The sequence below is a fragment of the Pseudorca crassidens genome, chromosome 1 (assembly GCF_039906515.1).
Source record: "Pseudorca crassidens isolate mPseCra1 chromosome 1, mPseCra1.hap1, whole genome shotgun sequence".
NCBI lineage: Eukaryota > Metazoa > Chordata > Mammalia > Artiodactyla > Delphinidae > Pseudorca > Pseudorca crassidens.
Genome location: NC_090296.1, coordinates 91,413,475 through 91,435,303, shown reverse-complemented (window position 1 = coordinate 91,435,303; position 21,829 = coordinate 91,413,475). Strand labels below are relative to the sequence as shown.

At 33.8% G+C, this 21,829-nt stretch overlaps 1 protein-coding gene across 2 annotated transcripts in view; it reads left to right on the top strand.

Moving 5' to 3' along the window:
* The window catches only part of MYEF2 (myelin expression factor 2), a 33,855-nt gene that overhangs the window by 8,552 nt on the left and 3,474 nt on the right, over nucleotides 1–21,829 (top strand). The window contains exons 6-16 of one of the 2 annotated variants that reach the window (XM_067746176.1): nucleotides 3,752–3,943; nucleotides 4,638–4,791; nucleotides 5,330–5,379; nucleotides 5,499–5,562; nucleotides 10,516–10,617; nucleotides 12,138–12,188; nucleotides 12,484–12,552; nucleotides 12,857–12,955; nucleotides 13,259–13,330; nucleotides 15,085–15,293; nucleotides 15,373–15,424. In XM_067746176.1, the coding sequence (XP_067602277.1) occupies nucleotides 3,752–3,943; nucleotides 4,638–4,791; nucleotides 5,330–5,379; nucleotides 5,499–5,562; nucleotides 10,516–10,617; nucleotides 12,138–12,188; nucleotides 12,484–12,552; nucleotides 12,857–12,955; nucleotides 13,259–13,330; nucleotides 15,085–15,293; nucleotides 15,373–15,424 (1,114 nt within the window). The remainder of the gene's footprint in view (nucleotides 1–3,751; nucleotides 3,944–4,637; nucleotides 4,792–5,329; nucleotides 5,380–5,498; nucleotides 5,563–10,515; nucleotides 10,618–12,137; nucleotides 12,189–12,483; nucleotides 12,553–12,856; nucleotides 12,956–13,258; nucleotides 13,331–15,084; nucleotides 15,294–15,372; nucleotides 15,425–21,829) is intronic. The other variant, XM_067746184.1, reaches the window with a different exon arrangement.

Here is a 21,829-nt window from a genome sequence, read left to right as displayed (position 1 = left end):
GGACACAGAAATTTAAAGATGACAAACTTAAGGTGCTGACTTTTTTATACCAAGTTTATACTTGGTATAAACATTTTCAGTTTTTAGACTGTATTATTAGATTTAAGAAATATTGTAGATATTCTAGTTGATAATTAAAGTTTGCTTAATAATGCAAATACCTTATGGATTTGAATAAAATTGATACTCACTTTTAATAAAATTAACCTGAAACTATCCCAGATTAAAATTTAAGAAAAGTTATAAATCGGTTAGTGAAATTTATAACTGGAACTTGGAAACCTTTAAAGTGGAGATGTTCCCGTTGTATGAAACAGTGTATAAATATGTTGACAAAAAGAATGATTGGACGATACATGAAAACCTGTTTACAGTTAGGTGTAATTTACCTTGGAAATGATTAACTTGAATAGAAGTCATTTTCATGTCTTTCTTTAGTTCATATTGTTGATCTTACTGAATAGTTGATCACAGACCACATAGGTATATATCCTTGCTAAAGTCTATAGTAAAAAATGATAGAGGATGTAACTTTGGGTCCCTGAAGAGTTTCCACCAACATGGATGCAAATCATTGTAGAGCAGTACTGTCAGTCACAATTTAATTTAGTATGGTATTGGTTTGAGTCCCAGATCTATCACTTTCTAGCTGTGTACTTAGTTGAGTTATTGTCTAAACCTTAGTAATTATAATAGTATACAGATAATACTTACCTAGTTAGGGTTTTTATGAGGATTAAATGGAGATACATTTATGAGGATTAAAAAAACTCAGGCTCTGGCATCAGAGAATCTGACCCAGGGCAAATTACTTAACTCCTCTGTTTTCTTATCACTAAAATGGGTATGATACTAGAATCTATCTGATAGTGTTATGAGGACTCAAAGAGTTAATATATATAAAACAATAAATGTTACATATTTGTTATAATTATATAAAGCACTTAGCACAGTGCTGAAAATATTGTAACTACATAATAAATGTTAGCTGTAATAATAATTTTTTTTAACTTAAAAAAATTAATTTATTTTGGCTGCATTGGGTTTTTGTTGCTTTGCGTGGGCTTTCTCTAGTTGCGGCTAGTGGGGGGTTCTCTTCATTGCAGTGCACGGGCTTCTTATTGCAGAGGCTTCTCTTGTGGAGCACAGGCTCTAGGTGCACGGGCTTCAGTTGTTGTGGCACTTGGGCTCAGTAGTTGTGGCTCGCGGGCTCTAGTGCACAGGCTCAGTAGTTGTGGCGCAACGGCTTAGTTGCTCTGCGGCATGTGGGATCTTCCTGGACCAGGGCTCAAACCTGTGTCCCCTGCATTAGCAGATGGATTCTTAATCACTGTGCCACCAGGGAAGTCCCTGTAATAATAATTTTGATTGTTGTTATTCCTGCCCAAGGTGGGAGTGTTACTGGTCCTTGGTCTCTTGTTCCTGGATATGAGATGATAATAGCTGAAAATTAAAGGCCATGCTGCCAACAAATACAGGTATCCCATATCCCTTTATTGGAGTCAGCTTCTGAATTTCTCTAATTCTATTTGAGCCTAGGAGCTTATTCTTTCCTTTCTTTTTAAATATTTTGACTGAGATGTAGAAAATTGGTAGAGAAAGTTTAGACTGTTGTAATCTGTGCCAGCCATTTATTTGGTAATTTTTATGCATAAGCCAGGACCAGTTTTCCAGAAATGTGCTGATACCCTAATAATTTCCCATAAGGGTGACATTTGTAGAATAGCCACCATTTGGGAAATTATTATTTTGAGAATTATCACTTGCTTTTTTATGATGTTTCCTATTCCTCTTCAAATGACCAGTGTTATATGGAATTTCCTGGCAGTCCAGTGGTTAGGACTCCATGGTCTCACTGCCGAGGGCTGGGGTTCAGTTCCTAGTCGGGGAACTAAGATCCCACGAGGCTCACAGTGTGGCCAAAAAAAAAAAAAAAAAAGACAAGTATTATAGATTCTGTGTCTTTTTTTAACTGGAAACAAAGTTTATTGGATGCTAAAGGCCAAGCCCGTATTGTTTGTGTTCTTTTAAGTTTTAACACATTGTAGATCCTCAGTAATATTTCAGAGACCCTATAATAGAGTTATGTGATCCAAGTTGATATAGGATACTCCCAGTTTTTACTTCCTAAAGAGAAAAATGGTTGAGTTTGGCCTGGCTAAATGATGAGGTGTTCTTTATTCAGTTAACTTTTTCGGATTAATATCTCTAAAGGTCCCTTTCTTGGAATTATCTGATTTTCACGTGGGGGGCTGGGGTCAGTGCTGAGAAATACTAGTTCGAGTCTAGGGAAAAGTATATTTCCGATATTCATTAACAGATATTAGAATTGCATTTTTAAATTTAATTAAGTGAGGTTTAGTAGCAGTTGTAAACTTATTAGAGGCCCTCTCATAGCAGTAGCAGGCAGTGACTGGCAGGCTGACATCTAAGGAGAAAAGAGGAATGAAAATCATGCTACATAGTAGGTGGTTTTACATAATTTGTATTTTATATATGTTTTACATGTGTGTTCATATTTTTGTGTGTATATATGTTTATATATATATCATACCTAAAAAATCAAAATATAACAATGTTTTATTAATGTTAAGATGTGAAGGACAAACAATCTGACTATCGTAATGGTTCATGAAGCATCTTCCCTGCTATGTCCTCCTCCTTCCCCCATAGGTAACCACTATTCTAAGTTTTGTATTTGTGCAAGATTTTGAAACCTTAGACCTGAAGCATTTATTTGTTAACTTAAAAGAGTTTTATAGCATTCTTCAAAACATTAATTTCTTTGCTTTTGTATTTCTTTTTATTTCTTCATGGTGATGGAATACATTGGATGCCAGAATACCTTTATTCTTACATTCACTTCACCTTCTATTTTCCAGCCTTCCTAGAAAATTTATTAAAGTCATCCAACTTTCTTTTTATTAGTATTCCCAGATGGAGGCCAGCAGAGTAGAGTTGATGGTTACATATATCATAATCATTTGGTATTGCAGATGATAGTCTATCTGTGTGTTTATTTGGTTTTTGTTTGTTTTTTGTACTCTACTTACTGAGATGAGTGAGAAGTATGTTTAAGCTTGCCTTTTTTGCTTTGTTTAAAGGCAGCATATTTCTCTTAAAAGTGAACGAACTTAAGAAAACAAAAACCAAACAATGTTTAGTACCATTCTTCATGCCTTTCTTTATGTCCCTTCTCCTTCCATCTCAGATCATAATCATTGTTGAGGATGGAAAGAGGTTGGAAAGTGGATAATTGTATTTTGTTCGGGAATGAAATTTCCACATTATAACAGTTCCCCTCTACCCCAGTATTCCTGGGTTTTATAACAGGCTGTTCTTCTGTTGAAAGCTTTGAGTTAGTATGAATTTGTCATTACATTGGGCATATAGTGGTGGGAATAAGAGTCACAGTAAGTATTTTGTTCCTCTTTGAGTTATGTGGATTTATGTGTGTGTGCCATATACTTGTATACCTGTATGAGGGCAAAATTAAACTAATTTCAAGTTCTTAAGTGACTTTAGTGATTGGAAAGAGATATTTAATTGACATCCCTGGAGACTGAAATCTCTTGTCTATCCACAGGTTTTTATGGGACTGAATTCTCTGGATGAGAAAAAAGCTCACTCTTCAAGAGGGCCACTAATTTGAGCCAGTTGGGATAGCTGCTGTAGAATTTGAAGTTGTTATTTTAGTGATATAGACTTACTGATGTATCTGGTGGCATTTAACATTCACTGTGTGTTATAGGATCCTGATGGAGAAAATGCTCGTAGGGCACTGCAACGAACAGGAGGATCATTTCCAGGAGGACATGTACCCGACATGGGATCGGGATTGATGAATTTACCACCTTCCATTCTCAATAATCCAAACATTCCTCCTGAGGTTATCAGTAATTTGCAGGCTGGTAGACTTGGTTCCACAATTTTTGTTGCTAATGTAAGTTTAAGCTTTACTCTAAAAATTTGCCATTCAGATATTTAGTTCTAATCATGAGATTATTTAATTAGATGAATGGGTCATAGGTTTATAGAACATTTTGCTTGTTTTTGACTAAGCAAAACAGTAATTATTGTAAACTCAAACCCAATTTAAGTCCATAAATATAAGGTCAGAGTGTAAATACAAGTATTTAGGATTTTTTAAAACGGAACTGTGGAATTTATAAACACTTAAGCAGTTCTTGAAATTATGTACTTACATTATGTGTGATTTTTGTTCATATTGGTAAATGGATTTCTTTCTTTAGCTTTGATACTTGATATTTGTGAATGTACATGTTGTAGTTGGTTTGTCATTTGTTCTAAGCTTTTGGAAGTCAGTGATATCAACCATACTTTCCAAAATCTGAATTTCAGTAAAAATAGATATGAAAGTTTCAAATGTGCAAAACAGGATTGAGCAGCTCTGAGAGACTGTTTTCGGAATTAAAAAAAATAAGGGTAAGGAACAATGTAGATGTAGCTTAACCGATCTTTAATAATTTAAGATGTTTCTACGTGAATACTATTGATATACTGTTTAACAAGAATTATAGTTCTTTATCTTTTTGAGAGTTTAGAAAAGACGTGTATTATTTATAAGTGGGGAGAGGAGTTAATAGGTGTGTAACTTTATATAATTTTATATTAAGCTTGACTTCAAAGTTGGTTGGAAGAAGCTAAAGGAAGTGTTCAGCATAGCTGGAACTGTAAAGCGGGCAGATATTAAAGAAGACAAAGATGGCAAGAGCAGAGGAATGGGCACAGTCACTTTTGAACAAGCAATTGAAGCAGTTCAAGCAATTTGTATCCTGATTTACACTTTAGCATTATTTAATAAGGTTGAAGAAGTTTGATACCGTTTTGTGGGGATTATGGAATTTAAGGTTGCCTGGCTTAGAAATATGTATTAGAATTTGGTCTCCAGCACATAAAACCTTTACTATGTCCAAGTACTAAAGTCACTCTTAAAACTTGAATTAGCCATATTGTATAGGCCTGGTATGAACTTTTTTCTACTTTCTCTTCCTACCACAACTAATTGTGTACATGCTGTTGACAGTAATGTAATTCATTGTACGTTAATACAGTTGCTTTAAATGAAGCCTTGTTAATTTTCTTTTTGCAGTGGTTGAATTAAAGATATTTATAAAATAAAACTATAAAGCAAAGAACTGAAGATTTTTGAGTATGCGGAAGAGACTAATACAAATAAGTAAAATACTAAGGATGTTTTTTAAAATATTAGAGATAGTCTGATGCTAAATATGATTATTAAAAATGTGTTTGTGTTCAAGTATAATTTCATAGTTGCCTAACTGGCTTTCCTTGACTGAACCAACAGCTATGTTCAATGGGCAGTTTTTGTTTGATAGACCTATGCATGTGAAAATGGTGAGTTCCTGTATATCACTTCAACTCTCCAACCTCTTCAAATGTTTTATCTGCTCTCTTCTATGTTACAGATCTTTTTAATTATATATTAACCATATAATAAACTTTTTTGCAATTAGGATGACAAGTCTGTCCCTCATGAAGACTTCCGTTCACATGATAGTAAAACACCACAATTACCACGTAAGTAAAAGCTATTATTAGAAGTAATACAGACTATTCTTTTTCAATTTCATGATATGCTAAGCAAAACTTTATTTTTGTGCCTACTTCCCAAGTTGCCCACAGTTTGGTGTTTGGAGTTATGGAGCTAGTTTGGCATAATTGATTCTATGTGACAGACACTTTTCTTTCTTTTTGTAGTTTTTCCTGATTATAAAAGCAATATATACTAAAAAATTTGTTAAGCTCATATGTGAGGGGGAAAAAAAACCGTTGTGATTTTACCACCCATAAGTAACCTCCATTATAACATTTTTGTGCATTTCCTTCCGGTCTTTCCTTCTAGGTGTATTTTTTTACACAGTTGAGAACTACCATATAAATAATTTTCTATTTTTTTGTTTAACAAAAACATTATTCTATGTTAAAAATTCTTTCCAAAATTTATTGGCTGTTGATAATCTATCATATGGATGCTCCGTAACTATTTCACTGTTATGTATATTGTAGGTATTTTAACATTTTCCCTTTAATCACCAATAGAGTTTTTTCTTTTTCTTTCTTTTTGTATACAAATCTTTGGTATGTTTTTGGTTATTTCCTTAAGATAGATATCTTGATGTAGATTTACAGGTTTTCAGGTATGCTTATTGATCAGTATTATCAAATTGTTTTCCAAAGGATTATAAAACAGCAATATGATGTACTTAACATCTGTGTCTCAATACCCCATGTTCAAAATGAGGATGCTTGATAGTACCTACTTCATGGGGTTGGCATGAGCATTACATGAATTAATATATAGTATATGTAAAGCACTTAGAACAGTTCTGGCATAATGTAAGCACTCAGTAAATACTACCTCGTGTTCTTACTTTTTGTTGTATTTTCTCTGGTTATTATTAAAGTTTTTTTTCCATAAAATATTTAAAATATACAAATATAAAATCACTCGTGTAGCTGTGTAGACCATATTTGTTTTAGGTGATTTTTCTTTAAAATAAAATTTTACAGATAAAGATTCTTCTCCCCTACCACCTCCCACTAGATACCTTACCTAGAGGAAACAACTTATGAATACAGTGTTTATCATTTAGATTTTAATAATTTGATCACACATTTATACATCCATAAACATTATATGAAATTGTTTTGCTGGATTTAAAATTTGGTGTGAGTGAAATTATATTGTGCCTATTATTCTGCAACTTGCTGGTTTTGGTTTAACATTGTTTCTGAGATTCATTTATGTTTGATAGATTGTAGCTCTAGTTCCTTTATTTTAACTGCTAATACCACATTTTACATATATATTTTTTAGTTTATTCTAATTTTCTGTTATTAGAAACAATACTAAGTTGAGGAGTGTTTTGTTCTTTTTCTCTTAGAATAATACGTTCTCAATGTTTGCTAGAAATTATTTGTAAAACTGTCTGGCCTTGTTTTATTGTTTGTGGGAAGATTTTTAACTATTTATTGTTCATATTTCCTATTGCTTCTTGACTCAATTGTAATTTCTACTTTTCTGAGAATTTTACCGTTTTTCCTCATCTTCAGATTTATTGGCATAAAATAGTCTAAATTTTTGCCACATCCATAGTTCTTTTTTAAATTCCAGTGGTTTGCAATTTCTCTTTTTTTCTTTTTTTTTTAAATTTATTTTTTTTTTGCTGCGTTGGGTCTTCACTGCTGCGCATGGGCTTTCTCTAGTTGCGGTGAGCGGGGGGGCTACTCTTCATTGCGGTGCGTGGGCTTCTCATTGCCGTGTCTTCTCTTGTTGCAGAGCACAGGCTATAGGCGCGCAGACTTCAGTAGTCGTGGTGCGTGGGCTCAGTAGTTGTGGCTCGCGGGCTCTAGAGCACAGGCCCAGTAGTTGTGGTGCATGGACTTCGTTGCTCCGCAGCACGTGGGATCTTCCTGGACCAGGGCTCGAGGGCGTGTCCCCTACATTGGCAGGCGGATTCTTAACCACTGTGCCACCAGGGAAGCCCCCTTAGTCAGTTTTCTTAGAGATTTGTCAGTTTTATTAGTGCTTTCAAAGAAGTGAATTCCATTTTTTATATTTTAATTTATTCTCTTAGTTTTATTTCCTTCTCTATTTCTATGGGTTTAGTCTCTTATTTTTGTCCTAACTCCTTAAGTTGAATGTGTACTTCACTAATTTGCAGCCTTTTTTTTAATACAAGTAGTTATGACTATAAATTTGGCCACTATATACAAGTTTTGCTATAGAGTGTCTTTATTGTGATTTAATTTTTATTAAATTGCCATTATGATTTCTTCCTAAGTCATATATTTTTGAATTTCCAAATGTATACTTTTTTCTTACTAACTTCTAACTTAACAGTGTGGTCATAGAAGATGGTCTCTGTGATTCCTTGGAATCAATCAATTAATTTGGACTTTGCATTGTGGCCTAATATATGATACATTTTAATAAATACTTCAGGTGTGCAGTATACTGTTCTGTATATGTCCATTAAATCAAGTTTGTTGATCATTTAAATTATATCTCTGCTAGTAATTTTGTCTGCTTGTGCTATCAATTACTGAGATAAGTTTATGGTAAAATCCCCTGCTATAATGGTGAATTTGCATATTTTTTCTTGTTTTTACTTGAACTATTTTGAAACTAATTCAGTAGGTGCATGCAGGTTTAAAACTGATATATTTTCTTAGTGAATCAAGATTTTATCATTATAGAGTGATTTCATACTTAGTAACTACCTTTAAGTCATTTGTCTAATAGTAATGGAGATACAACAGCTTTGTTTTGTTTATTCACATTTGTAGATTTATTTGGATTAATTCCCATTATCTTATTATGTGTTCTATTTTTCTGTGTTTTACAAATGTTTATATTTATTTTTTTCCTATCTTTCTCTTTTGGTGGTTATCCTGGATATTTTAATATGCCTATATAAAGTCTGAAGTTAATATAGTTATTCTCAATAGTAGAATGACCTTTGAATGCTCTAATTCTAATCACTTTCCTACCGAATTATATGCTATTATTGCTCAATGTTTTAGTTATATATTGCTTTGCTTCCAGTCCCACAAATTAGGCATTATTATTACTTATCATCTGCTTTCACAGACCCTGGCACTATTTTTTCCCCCTGAAGCATATATTTTAAAAGCTCTTTCAGTGAGTATCTGTTGTTAGTAAATTCTCTTAATTTTGGTTTGTCTATAAATGTCTTCAAAGATAGTTTCACTGGTTATATAGTTTAAGGTACTTATTTTCTCTCAACACTTTAAAAATATTCCAGTCTACTGGCTTCTATATTTGCTATCGAGTCAGCTATCAGTTGAACTGTCCTTTCTTTATAGATAAGCTGTGCTCTTCATGTAGCTGATTTTAAGATCTTTATCTTTGGCATGCAGTTTTACTACAGTGTGGATGTGGATTACTGTTTATTGGGCTTTCACAATTGAGAATTCAGTTTTTTAAAATAAATTCTCAGCTTACATGTCTTTGAATATTACCTGTTCTCCCTTTGTAGGGCAGTCCTTTCCTGCCCTTCCTTATCACTCTGGGTGTCATCTTTTAATATCCTAGTTTTATAAAGTAGGGGCTTTCGATTTATTGTCCACTGTTAGTACTTTTCAATTTATTTAGATTTAAAAATTACATTCATACTTTTATATCTGTTCTTTTTAAGATTTATGGTTTTATGTACTCTTTTCTATTGAGATGTAATATGAACTCATAGACTTTAACAGAATCAGTTTGTTGTTTTAGTTAAGTTAATTATTATTAACCTCCCTATTTTTTGCCTTTCTCCCCAACCCCCCCACTTCTTTTTCTCAAATTATTATAACTTGGCAAGAGGGGACCTCTCATTTTCTATGCCTCTGCTATTACTTTCTGGTGAGAATGGGATTTCCCAGATCCATGAAGATTTTTCTTGTTCAAAGACATGAGATTGGCCTACTTTCAAAGAGGCCTGGTTCCTTTTAGTGAAGAATGATATCAGAGAAGAAAATAAGAGTTTTAGGTGTAGACATGAGCATTGTTGATAGTGAAGTGTGCTATTGCTTTGAACCATTTTTAGGGACTGAGCTAAAAAAGATATTTCTTTTACCAGGTCACATTGATCTTTCTCCAATTTAACACGACATGCTCCTGTACTCTTTTTAAAAATATATATATAGTATATGGTTTTCTCAGCCCTTACCACTTACTAATTGCTACATTGACTAGCAAGAACTTTTAAGTCAAACTCAGATTTAGTAGAATAAAACAGTTCCTACTGTCTTTAAGTCATCAGATTGTCTTCTTACAGTCTCTTTTCAGTGAACTTAGTTTAACAGAGAAAGTAAAAAGAATACTGGATTTAGAGACAGAAAAACTTGAATTCTAGTCTTAGCTTAATCACGTAGTTAAATGGCATTGTACAAGTAACTTAACGGTCTCAAAAATTACCTCATCTGTGGATAATAGATGTGAAAACACTGTATACCATAGTATATAAATAAATTAAAATACCATATAAATATAAATAAATATATTTGTTTATATAAATATTTCAGTGATAAAACTAGGTAATATAATGTTTGCTTTATTCAATGTTTTCATGTTTGTTGACTTTTTAGTTTGATTTGAACCATCTGAAAAGTAATTCCTAGGTTTTAAGAGGGTCTACAGATTCAAGCAAGATTCTTATTTTCAGATATGTATGTCATTTATAAGGTGGTTCAAAATCCTCTTGGTATTTCATTACTCTTTTTCAGTATGCCTTTAACTGGGATATAAGATGGATCTGCTTCATAAAACACTTCTCATTAGTAAATGATATTATAGTGAGGCTTCAATGTGCTGCATTCCAATGAAAACAAGAACTGTGGTGCTCTTATTTACAAATTTGCGAAATTTTAGAAATACTACTACAGGCATATAGCTTTAAAAATTTTTTCAGTGCCAGTTAGTTGATCATATAAGAGTTGGTAATATTCTTATTTGTGTTTTAGGTGGTCTTGGAGGCATTGGAATGGGACTTGGTCCAGGTGGACAGCCTATTAGTGCCAGCCAGTTGAACATAGGTGGTGTAATGGGGAATTTAGGTCCAAGTGGTGAGTATTCTAACTTTATTGTTTCTTTTTAAATGATACATTTGCTACATTGTAAAGCTTATATTTACTAGTTTGTAATAATATTTAAAGGACTGTAGTTTATAGTTGAATATTTAAGATGTTACTTTAGTCTGAAAAAGGAATGAAACCTTTGAGAGCAGAGAACGTGAAAGAGGTTGAACAGAAGGTCAGGAGGGTTCCTCTGAGGGCAGCCACGTTACAGCTAGCCTTTTAGCACTTTTAGCTAGCCTTTAGCCTTTTAGATTTTGAATTGTCTTTAAGGTAGAAGGAGAATATTCAACATAGTCTATGCCTTGTGTATCATGGATATACAGTATTTGTGGAATGGCTGAAATACTACCATATAAGCAATTTAAATTTGAATATCTAGTTGGGAGGGTAGCTTTTCAGATAGCTGTTTGGCTATTCACGTAGACTAACCTACAGTTTATGTTTGAAGATTGATTTTTAAACTTTTTGATTTCAGAACCCTTTTATACTCTTAAAATTTGTTGAGGACCCCAAAGTGCTTTTGCTTATGTGGTTATATTTGTCAATATTTACTGTATTTGAAATTAAAACTTAGAAATTTAAAAAAATTTACATATTTATTTAAGATAACAATGATAAACACATTATGTGTTAAAATAAATGTAATTTTTAAGAAAATAAATTGTATTTTCCAATACAAAAATTAGTGAGAAGAGTGATATTATTTCACCTTTTTGTACATCTCTTTAATGTTTGGCTTAATGCAAGACAGTCATGCTCTTGTATCTGCTTTTGCATTCAGTTTGTTACAGTGTCATCTATCATGTAGTTTCTGGAAAATTCCACCTTATACTCATGAGAAAATGAGAGTAAAACAGTCAATATCTTAGTGTTATTTGGATAATGAAGGAGTTTTGACCTATTGAACCCTCAAAGGTCCTTAGACCATATTTTGAGAATTGCTGTTTTAATTGATGGACTAATTAATGCTATCTGGTTTCTATTTTTGTTGAGATGCTGTAGTTACATTTTAAATTGTGAGGGTAGTTATGGTAATCATTATGGTCTAAACAGATGGAAATCTTCTCCCTTACTCTTAGGCCCTCTACCCTCCTAAACACATACTATTTTTATTCTTTCATTTTTTACTGCTCCCTTAGCTGCCATGTTTAAAGGAGTCCTTACTTTCTGACCTGATCTCTCAATCTGCTGTAGTGATATTTGTGTGTCTGAGCTGAAAAAAAAAATGAACGATTACCTAGTCCTAGATATTCTCTAACTGAATGTGAGTATGACCAGTGAATTTTGTTTTCTTGTCTAATAAATATTCAAAGAGGCCTTTTTGAAGACTCATGATTAGACACCTGCTGTGGCATAGCACTTTAAACCGTCCCATCTGTGCCCTGCTGCTTCTCTAGTATTCCACTGTGACTAGACCATTGGTATCTATTTTGCTGTGTTGCATTATGTCATTCTTTAGTCATTAAAATAAGATTTACTGAAAGTACATACTGTGTATTTTATTTGAGGTATGGGAATGGATGGTCCAGGTTTTGGAGGAATGAATAGAATTGGAGGAGGTATGTATAAGCATTTGTTTTCTTGTATGTACCCATCACCATGTTTAGTAAGTTAGAAACTATGTTGAGAATTCCAAGGGAAACAAAAGTCATGGTTTATTGTTGGCTCACATCCTAAAGGCTGCTAGCAGAAATTGAGCCTGGTACATACTTAAGGGATATGGAAGGTGATGTGTTAAGAAGCAGTTGCACAAGGTAGGGTGGATGAAGAGCTTACTGATGAGACTTAATATTTACAAAATATACCTTTCAGCTATATAACTGACAGATCTCAAACTTAACCTTTATTCCATAGGAATTGGGTTTGGTGGTCTGGAAGCAATGAGTAGCATGGGAGGATTTGGAGGAGTTGGTCGAATGGGAGGTAGGTAAATGTATATAGTGGGATGTGTATACTACATTTCATTTTCTCCATTATTAAAAATGTCCCCCCTTTACTTAGGAATGGATACTGTAGATGTTTTCAGAGGATGTATGGGCACCAGGGGTAGGGACAGGCAGAGCGGAACTGGGCTATCTGTGGCATGTGAAGTAGGTTGGGTAAATCATGGACTTCTTGTATTGTGGCTTTTGCTGTCATTACAGTTTAGTTTCAATAAGTTCCTAAATGGATTACTGTTTATTGATAATACTTGAAAAAGGGTTAATTTGTTGCATAATCTTTTCAGAGCTATACCGTGGTGCGATGACTAGTAGCATGGAGAGAGATTTTGGACGTGGTGATATTGGAATAAATCGAGGCTTTGGAGATTCCTTTGGTAGACTTGGTAGGGCTGGCTGTTTACTTCTTTTCTTTTTGCAGGTTGTATTTTTTCAAAGTTTGGCTGTCTTTTTTTGTATGAAAAATTAGAAATTTATAATGTTTTGTGCAATTTATTACTTGAAGAAAAATACTTCAGAGGTTTTAATGTACTAGCTCTCTTTTTCAGTGTCTTACATATTTGAACCCTATTTGTAGAAGACTTTATACTTTTCAGTTATTGTACATCTTCTGAGAGCATAATACCTTGGGAATTTTAAAGTATGATTATTTAAATTAATTAGTATATTATCTTTCCATCCTTGTTTAGGCAGTGCAATGATTGGAGGGTTTGCAGGAAGAATAGGAGCTTCTAACATGGGTCCAGTAGGATCTGGAATAAGTAGGTTTAAATTTTACTAGAATTTTACAGTAATATTTGAATACTTGCAAAAAACTTTGCAAGAGTAGTTACTGTAGTATTGTAATACTTTGTTCTTATATGTTGATATGACTTGTCATAATTTAGAGAAACTTTGATATTTATTGAGCTTTACTGTTTTATTGCTGTTGGAAATTTCTTAACTAACTTTGAATTTTACTTCTTTGACATTTCTAAACTAACACCAGAATATGTGTTAACTGTCACCCAATTCAAGAACCTTTATTCCAACTAAAGAATCTGGGGCTTTTTCTGATCATATGTCACGAACAACATTAGCTTTAGCACCAACTCTGTTTCTTTGCTTATTCTCTATAACTGCTGTTGGAGACTAGCTTATTTCATTTGTGAAAAAATATTGTGTCTTTTGGTAAACGCGGGTGAATCGCCTCAGATCTAACACTTCTGGAGACCTCCTGAGGTTGAGGGCAAGGTTAAAAGAAATGCTTATTTCCTTGCTTCTTAAACCTTTTCTTTGATAGAATCAAGAGTACTATTGTTGCAAAACTGGGGAATGCCAAATTTCTTCCCTCTGTTTCCACTAGTACATTTTAGGCCTTATATTAACCCTTAACACAAGGCTTAGTTTTGACCCATGTTGCTTACTGAACCATGTCTATGTGAGCTCTCCATAGTTACCGACTTCCTTTAATTGATTGAAATCTCACAAATAAGAAACAAAGTCTACTTGAACTCTTCTAAGAGTGAGTTAAAAAAATCTTGTCAGTTGAAGATACTTCCATTGTACCTTGCTTCTCATTTTATTCCTTCTTTTCATCATCTTTTCGGCCTTGGCCATTTTCCTGTTAATCATAACTTCCTTACCTTCCTTTTTCACCTCAGTGTTTATACTTCTGTTCCCCTAATTTTATATATGTTATTCACAGAAAGCCAATTTGAGGGTGATGTTAATTTTTAGAGTGGGGATATTAGGTACGAGAAAAAAGGATACAATTGAGAAAGAGTAGGATTGGAATAGTTAAAGGGGACTCAGTGTATAAGAATCAAGTGGGTACGAGCTACAAGCTAGATTTTTAAGCTCTGGCTAAAAGACTGTGATTCCAGTTTTTGTTGTTATCTCCACAAGTTCTGTATAACATAGAGACTAAAAGTTAGCTTTTTCTGTGGTTATTGAAAATTGAATTGATATGAAAAGAGCAATTGTATACAAAACAAGATACTGAGGTGAAAGGTAAGCTAGGAAAAGAATATTATGTAGGACAGTATGAGAGCAACAGTTGATATGTTGTAGTTGTAATTATTTGAATTTACCCCATATGTCTTCGTTCTAACAATTACTAAGCTTGGTATTATTAAAAGATAAAAGTGAGGATACAAACTACTATAACATTAATGAATAAAGTCATTGATAGAAAATTTATATAACTTATGTTTTATGATCAGGATATAATTTTTTAGAAATGTATATGTATAATAGTATGAACAGATTCAGTTAGCCATTAACATTCAACTAACTGAATATATACAAAATTAAAATCTGTTCCTTGGAAGATTGTTATATTGTGTGTATAAAAATAATTTTATTTATATATTGTCTAATTACATAAATGAATTAATTTTTCTCTCTTTCTTTCTCAAAAATGATTCTCTCCCTCCTCTTTCTCTCCTTCTTCCTCTTCCTTCTCCTTTTCCTTCTGTTCTTAAAACAAAAACACCAAACTCCCAAATCCTCCCTTCCCTTCTTGAAAATCCAGGTGGTGGAATGGGTGGCATGAACAGTGTGACTGGAGGAATGGGGATGGGACTGGATCGGATGAGTTCCAGCTTTGATAGAATGGGACCAGGTATAGGAGCTATACTGGAAAGGAGCATCGATATGGATCGAGGATTTTTATCAGGTCCTATGGGAAGCGGAATGAGAGACAGAATAGGCTCCAAAGGCAACCAGATATTTGTCAGAAATGTAAGCAACTAAATGTAAAATATACTTAAAATTATTTTTTTCCTTGTATATCTGTTACTAATACCTTTTTTCATTCTAGCTGCCTTTTGACTTGACTTGGCAGAAACTAAAAGAGAAATTCAGTCAGTGTGGTAAGTATGCCAATGACTGTAGATATATTGATATTGATTATGGAGGAAAAATTGATTTTAAACTTTTAAATACTGCTTAGACCTTTACCTGCCCAGATGCTTATTCCTGGGTAGTATGACAGGTTTAATTCCACTTCAAAGAAATGAATTATTTTGCTATCCTCTGACGTACAGCAGTGCAAATTACTACTAAATAACAAGATTTAGAGTACAGTCTGTCATTGTCTCCTGTGGATAAAGAAAGGGCTTATTTTATTACCTGATTTTTAAATGGTTACTATATCATCATTGCTTGAATTTAAAAGGATGTTTTTTATGTGGGAAATACTAACGAATGGTATATGTATTTCTTTGTTTATAATGTAGTACAGTGCTTTGCCAACATGACCCAATGAAATGCTGACATCCAAGTGATATGGAGTTAATAGATGAGACCCGTTCTGCGCACTCTGTCACCTATACAATAAAGGAAACTTAGCTGATAGCGTAGAACCCACTGCCTAGAATGCCTTAGACAGGTACATTCTGGCGGTTTATTACTTTTAAAAGGTGGTTTATTAATTTTAAAAGAGGGCCTTTTTTTTGTAATGATGAGAGATTTAGTGTGAGTAGAACAAAGTAACAGATTTCCTGCTCGTTTTTTTTTGCTATTGCATGGTAACCCAGAGAGTATTAATAGTACAACTATGTCGGTGGGATATAATGATGAAAAATAGCTAAGTAAAAGTGGTATATTCAACCTTTGAGAGTTAATGGAAAGTTAAGAGTATTTGGAATATATCTTTAATTTCTGGAGATCATGAAGGGGATAAGTTTAGTGTTCTCCCACAAAAGTAACCTTTGTAGCCACTGTCACAGGGGATCAAAGTGATCCTTCTGGAAACTGTTCTCTAATGTGTTCTCAGAGTACTTTATACCTAACGTTTCTTGTGGTAATCTGTTCACATGTTTTCTTCCCTCCCAGATGGAGGCTCTTGAGGGCAAGAACCATCATCTATTTATTCTAGCACATTTCGTTGCCTCTGCACGTATAGTAGGAGTTTATTAAATGTTATGAATGAGTTAAGCATTCTGAAAAGATCTTCATTCATTTATTTGGTTATTTATTAAGTAAATCTACAAATATTGTATTTTTGGTAGTCTGCTCATCATTAGGATTAGAAAGGGAAGAAAGTAAGATATTACCCCTGCCCTCAAAGAACATACAGTGTGGATCTGTCTACAGTGTTCTAGTGGCTCCTTTTTGTTGATCATCTTTTAATTTATATTTATTTACATTTTATTCAAAGAAGAGAAAGATAATTTTTATTGATAAAAAAGTTGTTGTAAACAAGTCAACTAGTAAATAGTTGCTACTAAGAGAAAGCAGAATTATCAAGTTGTTTTGAGGTGTTGGTAGTCTTTGTAGGAGTAAGGAGATCTACCAGGATGAGTAAGCAGCATCTACCCGTGAATCCCATAGGCTACAGGGGAAATGAGCATATTACGGCCTTAGTGAGATCCATCAAATGAGGAGCGGTGGCAGCAAGTATAGATAATCCCTGCTGTTGTAGTTTCAGTGAAGAAGAATCTCCAGATGATATATGACTTTATTTTAAAAAGTAGAAATGAAACAAGATAAAGAACAAAGTGGGGCAAACAAATGACATTAGTGAAAATGTGACCAAAACTGAGTTGACTGTTTCCTTGTACGTAGGCAGATTTCCTTTCAAGATTAGATATGAGCAAGGCTTGCAGCAAATTTGAGGTCTTTTGGTGGGCTTCTATACTTGTTGCTGGCATTGTTTTGACAGAAGGACATCAAAAATTCAAAAACATTTTTTAAAAGGAAAAACTAGTCCCCAAATCTACATTTAAAAAATCTGTACAACATTTTAGCCAATAAAATAAAGTGCTTAACTCTGTTATTTTAGCTCTATTTTTATGTCCCTTTTTGATCAGTCTGTATTATATCATGAGAGTAATGCTTTTTGGTTTTGTTTTCTCAATTCTAATTGTAAAAGCTTTTGACTTTCAGATTTATATTAAGGTAATACCATAGTAAATAATTTCCTACCATCTTCCTGTTTTTAACCTTGAACTTACATTGATGGAAAGGAAGATAAGTTACAGTAATAATTTATAGAATTAAGTGTCCAGCTATTGACAACTATGGAAATTATCTGGCTTGTGTGAACTGAACCATCTGTTTTTCTGCCACATATCACTTTATTTATTTTCAAATCTTAGCTTTTCTTTCTTAGAATGGAAAGTTTCTTTTTAACCTGCTCCAAGCCAGTAGTGCCCCTTTTCACAGTAGAAGTCAGTTTTTTGCTATTTTTTTAACCCCCTGAGCCCAAGGTGAGTAAGTATATTCTCTTGATTACTTCTTAGTAGGAGTCTAGTGGTACTCCATGCTCTCCTCTAGACAGTAACTGCTAGTAAATGGCCCATCAGCAAGCCCTCTGATTATTAGATGTCTAGAGTGGTTAATTGTCCTTGGTGGGGCAATTACAAAGATCAAGAAAATGTTGGAGTATGAGTTAAATAACCCTCTATACAACATTTCCTTAGCAGGTATAATTCAGGAAAAAATGTATTCATATATCCCCAAATATAACAAGATGAGAAGGAAGTGAGTATAGTAAAGTAGATCTTCTTTTATTTTGCTATATGTAATTCCTCAATACACATTTTTAAGAAGACTGAGTATAAATAACTAACCCATTCAGAGTTGGACCCCGCATTAGTTAATGTTGTGTTAATGAAGGTTGTGTTAATGAAGTCAAATAGGTGTAGTTTTTCAAACTTCCATATTGTCTGTACACTTTAACTATACTCTGGCTTAGTGTGTTTTAGAACTGCAGAGCAAGGAAAGCCCATTCTTAATTATTCCTGCTATAAACCATACCAAATATAACGTTGTTCCACAGGTTTCCATTATTTTCATTTTTTACATCAGTATGCTACCTGTTACCTGCATAGAGAATGGAGACTTGTGGTGGATTTTATTTACTAAAACACATGGTGCTTCAAGCATGGCTAGTGGACTCTAGATTAAAATAACAGTAAAAATAATGCAGTAAGAGTAAAAACAATATATGAAGAATATTCATAGATAGTCACTTTCTTTTGTTTGTAAAGAAACACTCAAACTTTGTTTTTTGTCCCCCATATCATAATTATAGTTTCTTGTAGAATATCTGATTTTGCTTTCTTGTCCTGTGGTTATGTTACAGCTGTACTTTGGAAGTAGGTTTTATTAAACCATTTATTTATTTATTTATGCTTTAATTTGGTCAGTTTTTAGATATGCTTTTACATCATCATTTTCCAGAGTATACCCCACAAGATTACTTAATAGGCTGAGTTAAATAAAGCAGAAAGGTTTCTTTTATTGCAGGAGAGTCATTTTTTGTAGTTAGTATATGTAACAGCAGTATTTTTGATTACTGTAATACTGATTTCTCATTGCATACTCTTTTATACTGTTGCTAAAATAGCAGCCCTATTTTGTTTTCTTGGAATCACACAAGATCAGTAGATACTTCAGTCATTTAAGAGTCCTCGGAGCATGTACAAAACCAGAGAAGTCTGATTTTAATTAATTAAAACTAAATTTTTTTCTCCTCAATTATTTATCTTTAGAAAAGCATATATCTCAGTTGGTGTTTTTATGGGATTAAGAAGAAAGTTAGAAAACAGAACTTTCTAGTTCTATACCTAGGGGTTTTTTTGGGCAATCTAACCATGAAACAAGTATCTATAAGTTACTTTCTCTATAAACCTGAGTGTCCAAACTGTAAGAAGGTTCAAGTATCTTAGCTGATAGACCTTGTCAGCTAGAAAAGCCTTGAGATCACTGTGAGGTCAGGAATTTGGGGGTTTGAGTCATGATTCCTAAAAAGAGAGGAAATTTAAGAGAAAAAAAGAGAAACTTGTCCTGGGAGATTAACGGATTTTGCAAGAGATTATTACATATTTTCCTTTGAAGTTTTGAAGATTTCTTGCTTGAGTGAACCTTAGTATTGCTAATAAACCTATGGTGGGATACTTACGTTAAGAAAAACTGATAAATTTAGGATAATGAAGAACATTTAACCTTAAAAGCTCTTGAAAAGAGCTTTTCTCCACAGTCCTCTTCAAAATCACTGTAAAGTGCTCCCATTTACCAAGGTATGCTTCTTTAATTAAACTTCCTTTTTTTTCAGGTCCCAGCATTTGAGATACTAAGAGGACTGTGACTCTGGAAATTGCTCTGCATTTGTCTTTAAAGCTTTAAAAAAATATATATATAGTCTCCAGTTTCATTTTATGATGTTTGTTAGAAAATGTGATTTCTGTATTTTTTTTAAATTTTTTTCTTCCAGTTTCCTTGAGATAGAATCGACATATAGCACTGTATAATTTTAAGGTGTACAGCATAATGATTTGACTTACACATATAAAATGGTTATCACAAGAGTTCAGTGAACGTCCATCATCCCATAGATACAAAATTAAAGAGATAGAAAAAAAGATTTTCCTTGTGATGAGAGCTCTTAGGATTTACTCTCTTAACAACTTTAATATGTAACACTCAGCACTTATCATGTTGTACATTACATCCCTAGTACTTATTTATCTTATAACTCGAAGTTTGTACCTTTTGACTCCCTTCCTCCAGTTTCCCCTCTCCACTCCACCTGCCACCTCTGGTAACTACAAAATGATCTCTTTTTTTTTTCTATGAGTTTGTTTCTTTGCTTTTGAAGTATAATTGACCTACAACCCTATGTTAGTTCCTGTTACACAATATAGTGATTCGACATTTCCGTACTTTTCAAATGATCATCACGATAAGTCCAGTTACAATATATCACCATAAAAAGATATTACATAGTTACTGACTATATTCCTCACATTGTACTTTCCATACCCGTGACTCATTTATTTTGCAATTGGAAGTTTGTACCTCTTAATCTTCCTTTACTATTTCTTCCTTCTCTCCAGCCCCCTCCACTCAGACAGCCACCTGTTTGTTCTCTGTATAATTGTTTCTGTTTTGTTACGTTCATTTCTTTTGGTTTTTAGAGTCCACATATAAGTGAAATTATACAGTATTTATCTTTCTGTGACTTATTTACTTAGCATATAATACCCTCTGGGTTCATCCATGTTGTTGCAAATGGCAAGATTTCATTCTTTCTTATGGCTGAGTAGTGCATGCTTGGGTGGCTTCCATATCTTGGCTGTTGTAAATAGCGCTGCAGTGAACATAGGGGTGCATGTATCTTTTTTTAATTAGTGTTTTTATTTTCTTCGGATAAGTACCCAGGAGGGGAATTGCTGGATCTTATGGTAGTTCTATTTTTAATTTCTTGAGGAATTGCCATACAGTTTTCTGTAGTGGCAACACCAGTTTACATTCCCACTAATGGTGCACAGGGGTGTGTTTGGTTTTTTACCTGTTGTAGGTTAAAAAGTTTTTGGATCTACTTTAACCATTATAATAATTTCTCTGGGAATTAGTCTGTTTTATAACTTTTAGAACACAGTTAAAGACTGCCTGGCTTGGGTTACAGATCATGGTTTTGGTTCAGTGTGATATTTATTAACTTGAACCGTTTAATTAGTATTGAGTGGGTGAGTGATTACCTATCAGTTGGTTTTTAAAAAACGCAGTAATGGGGCAGGGCAGGGATGGATGAATAAACAAAAGAAGAAAAGTAGCCTAGGATGTTGTAGAAATCATTCAGATCAAAATTTAAACAGGAAAAAAAAATCTTACTCATGCATTGGGATTAAAAGTTCATCCCATCGCCTGGAAAGGGCTTATGCAATTTTTTGATAAGCCCTTTTTTAAATTAATTAATTTATTTATTATTTTGGGTTGCATTGGGTCTTTGCGCGTGGGCTTTCTCTAGTTGCGGCGAGCGGGGGCTACTCTTCGTTGCAGTGCGCAGGCTTCTCATTGCAGTGGCTTCTCTTGTTGCAGAGCACAGGCTCTAGGCGTGCGGGCTTCAGTAGTTGTGGCACGTGGGCTTAGTAGTTGTGGCTCGCGGTCTCTAGAGTGCAGGCTCAGTAGTTGTGGTGCACGGGCTTAGTTGCTCCGCGGACTGTGGGATCTTCCTAGACCAGGGCTCGAACCTGTGTCCCCTGTATTAGCAGGTGGGTTCTTAACCACTGCGCCACCAGGGAAGCCCAAGCCCTTTTCTTTTACCTTCCCCCCTTTTCCTTTTTTTGTCCCTTTATAGAACTAAATATGTCTGACTGTTTGATTTTATTGCCAGACTAAAATTAGCCCATTAGTGATCTGGCAACTATAATCTTCAACGGGAGGGAAACATGGCAAGTAGTCACCTCACATCTAAATCTGTGTGAACTGGGTTATCATACATCCTTGGATGCCTGGGGATAGTCTCAATGTTTACATCTGTTATTTGT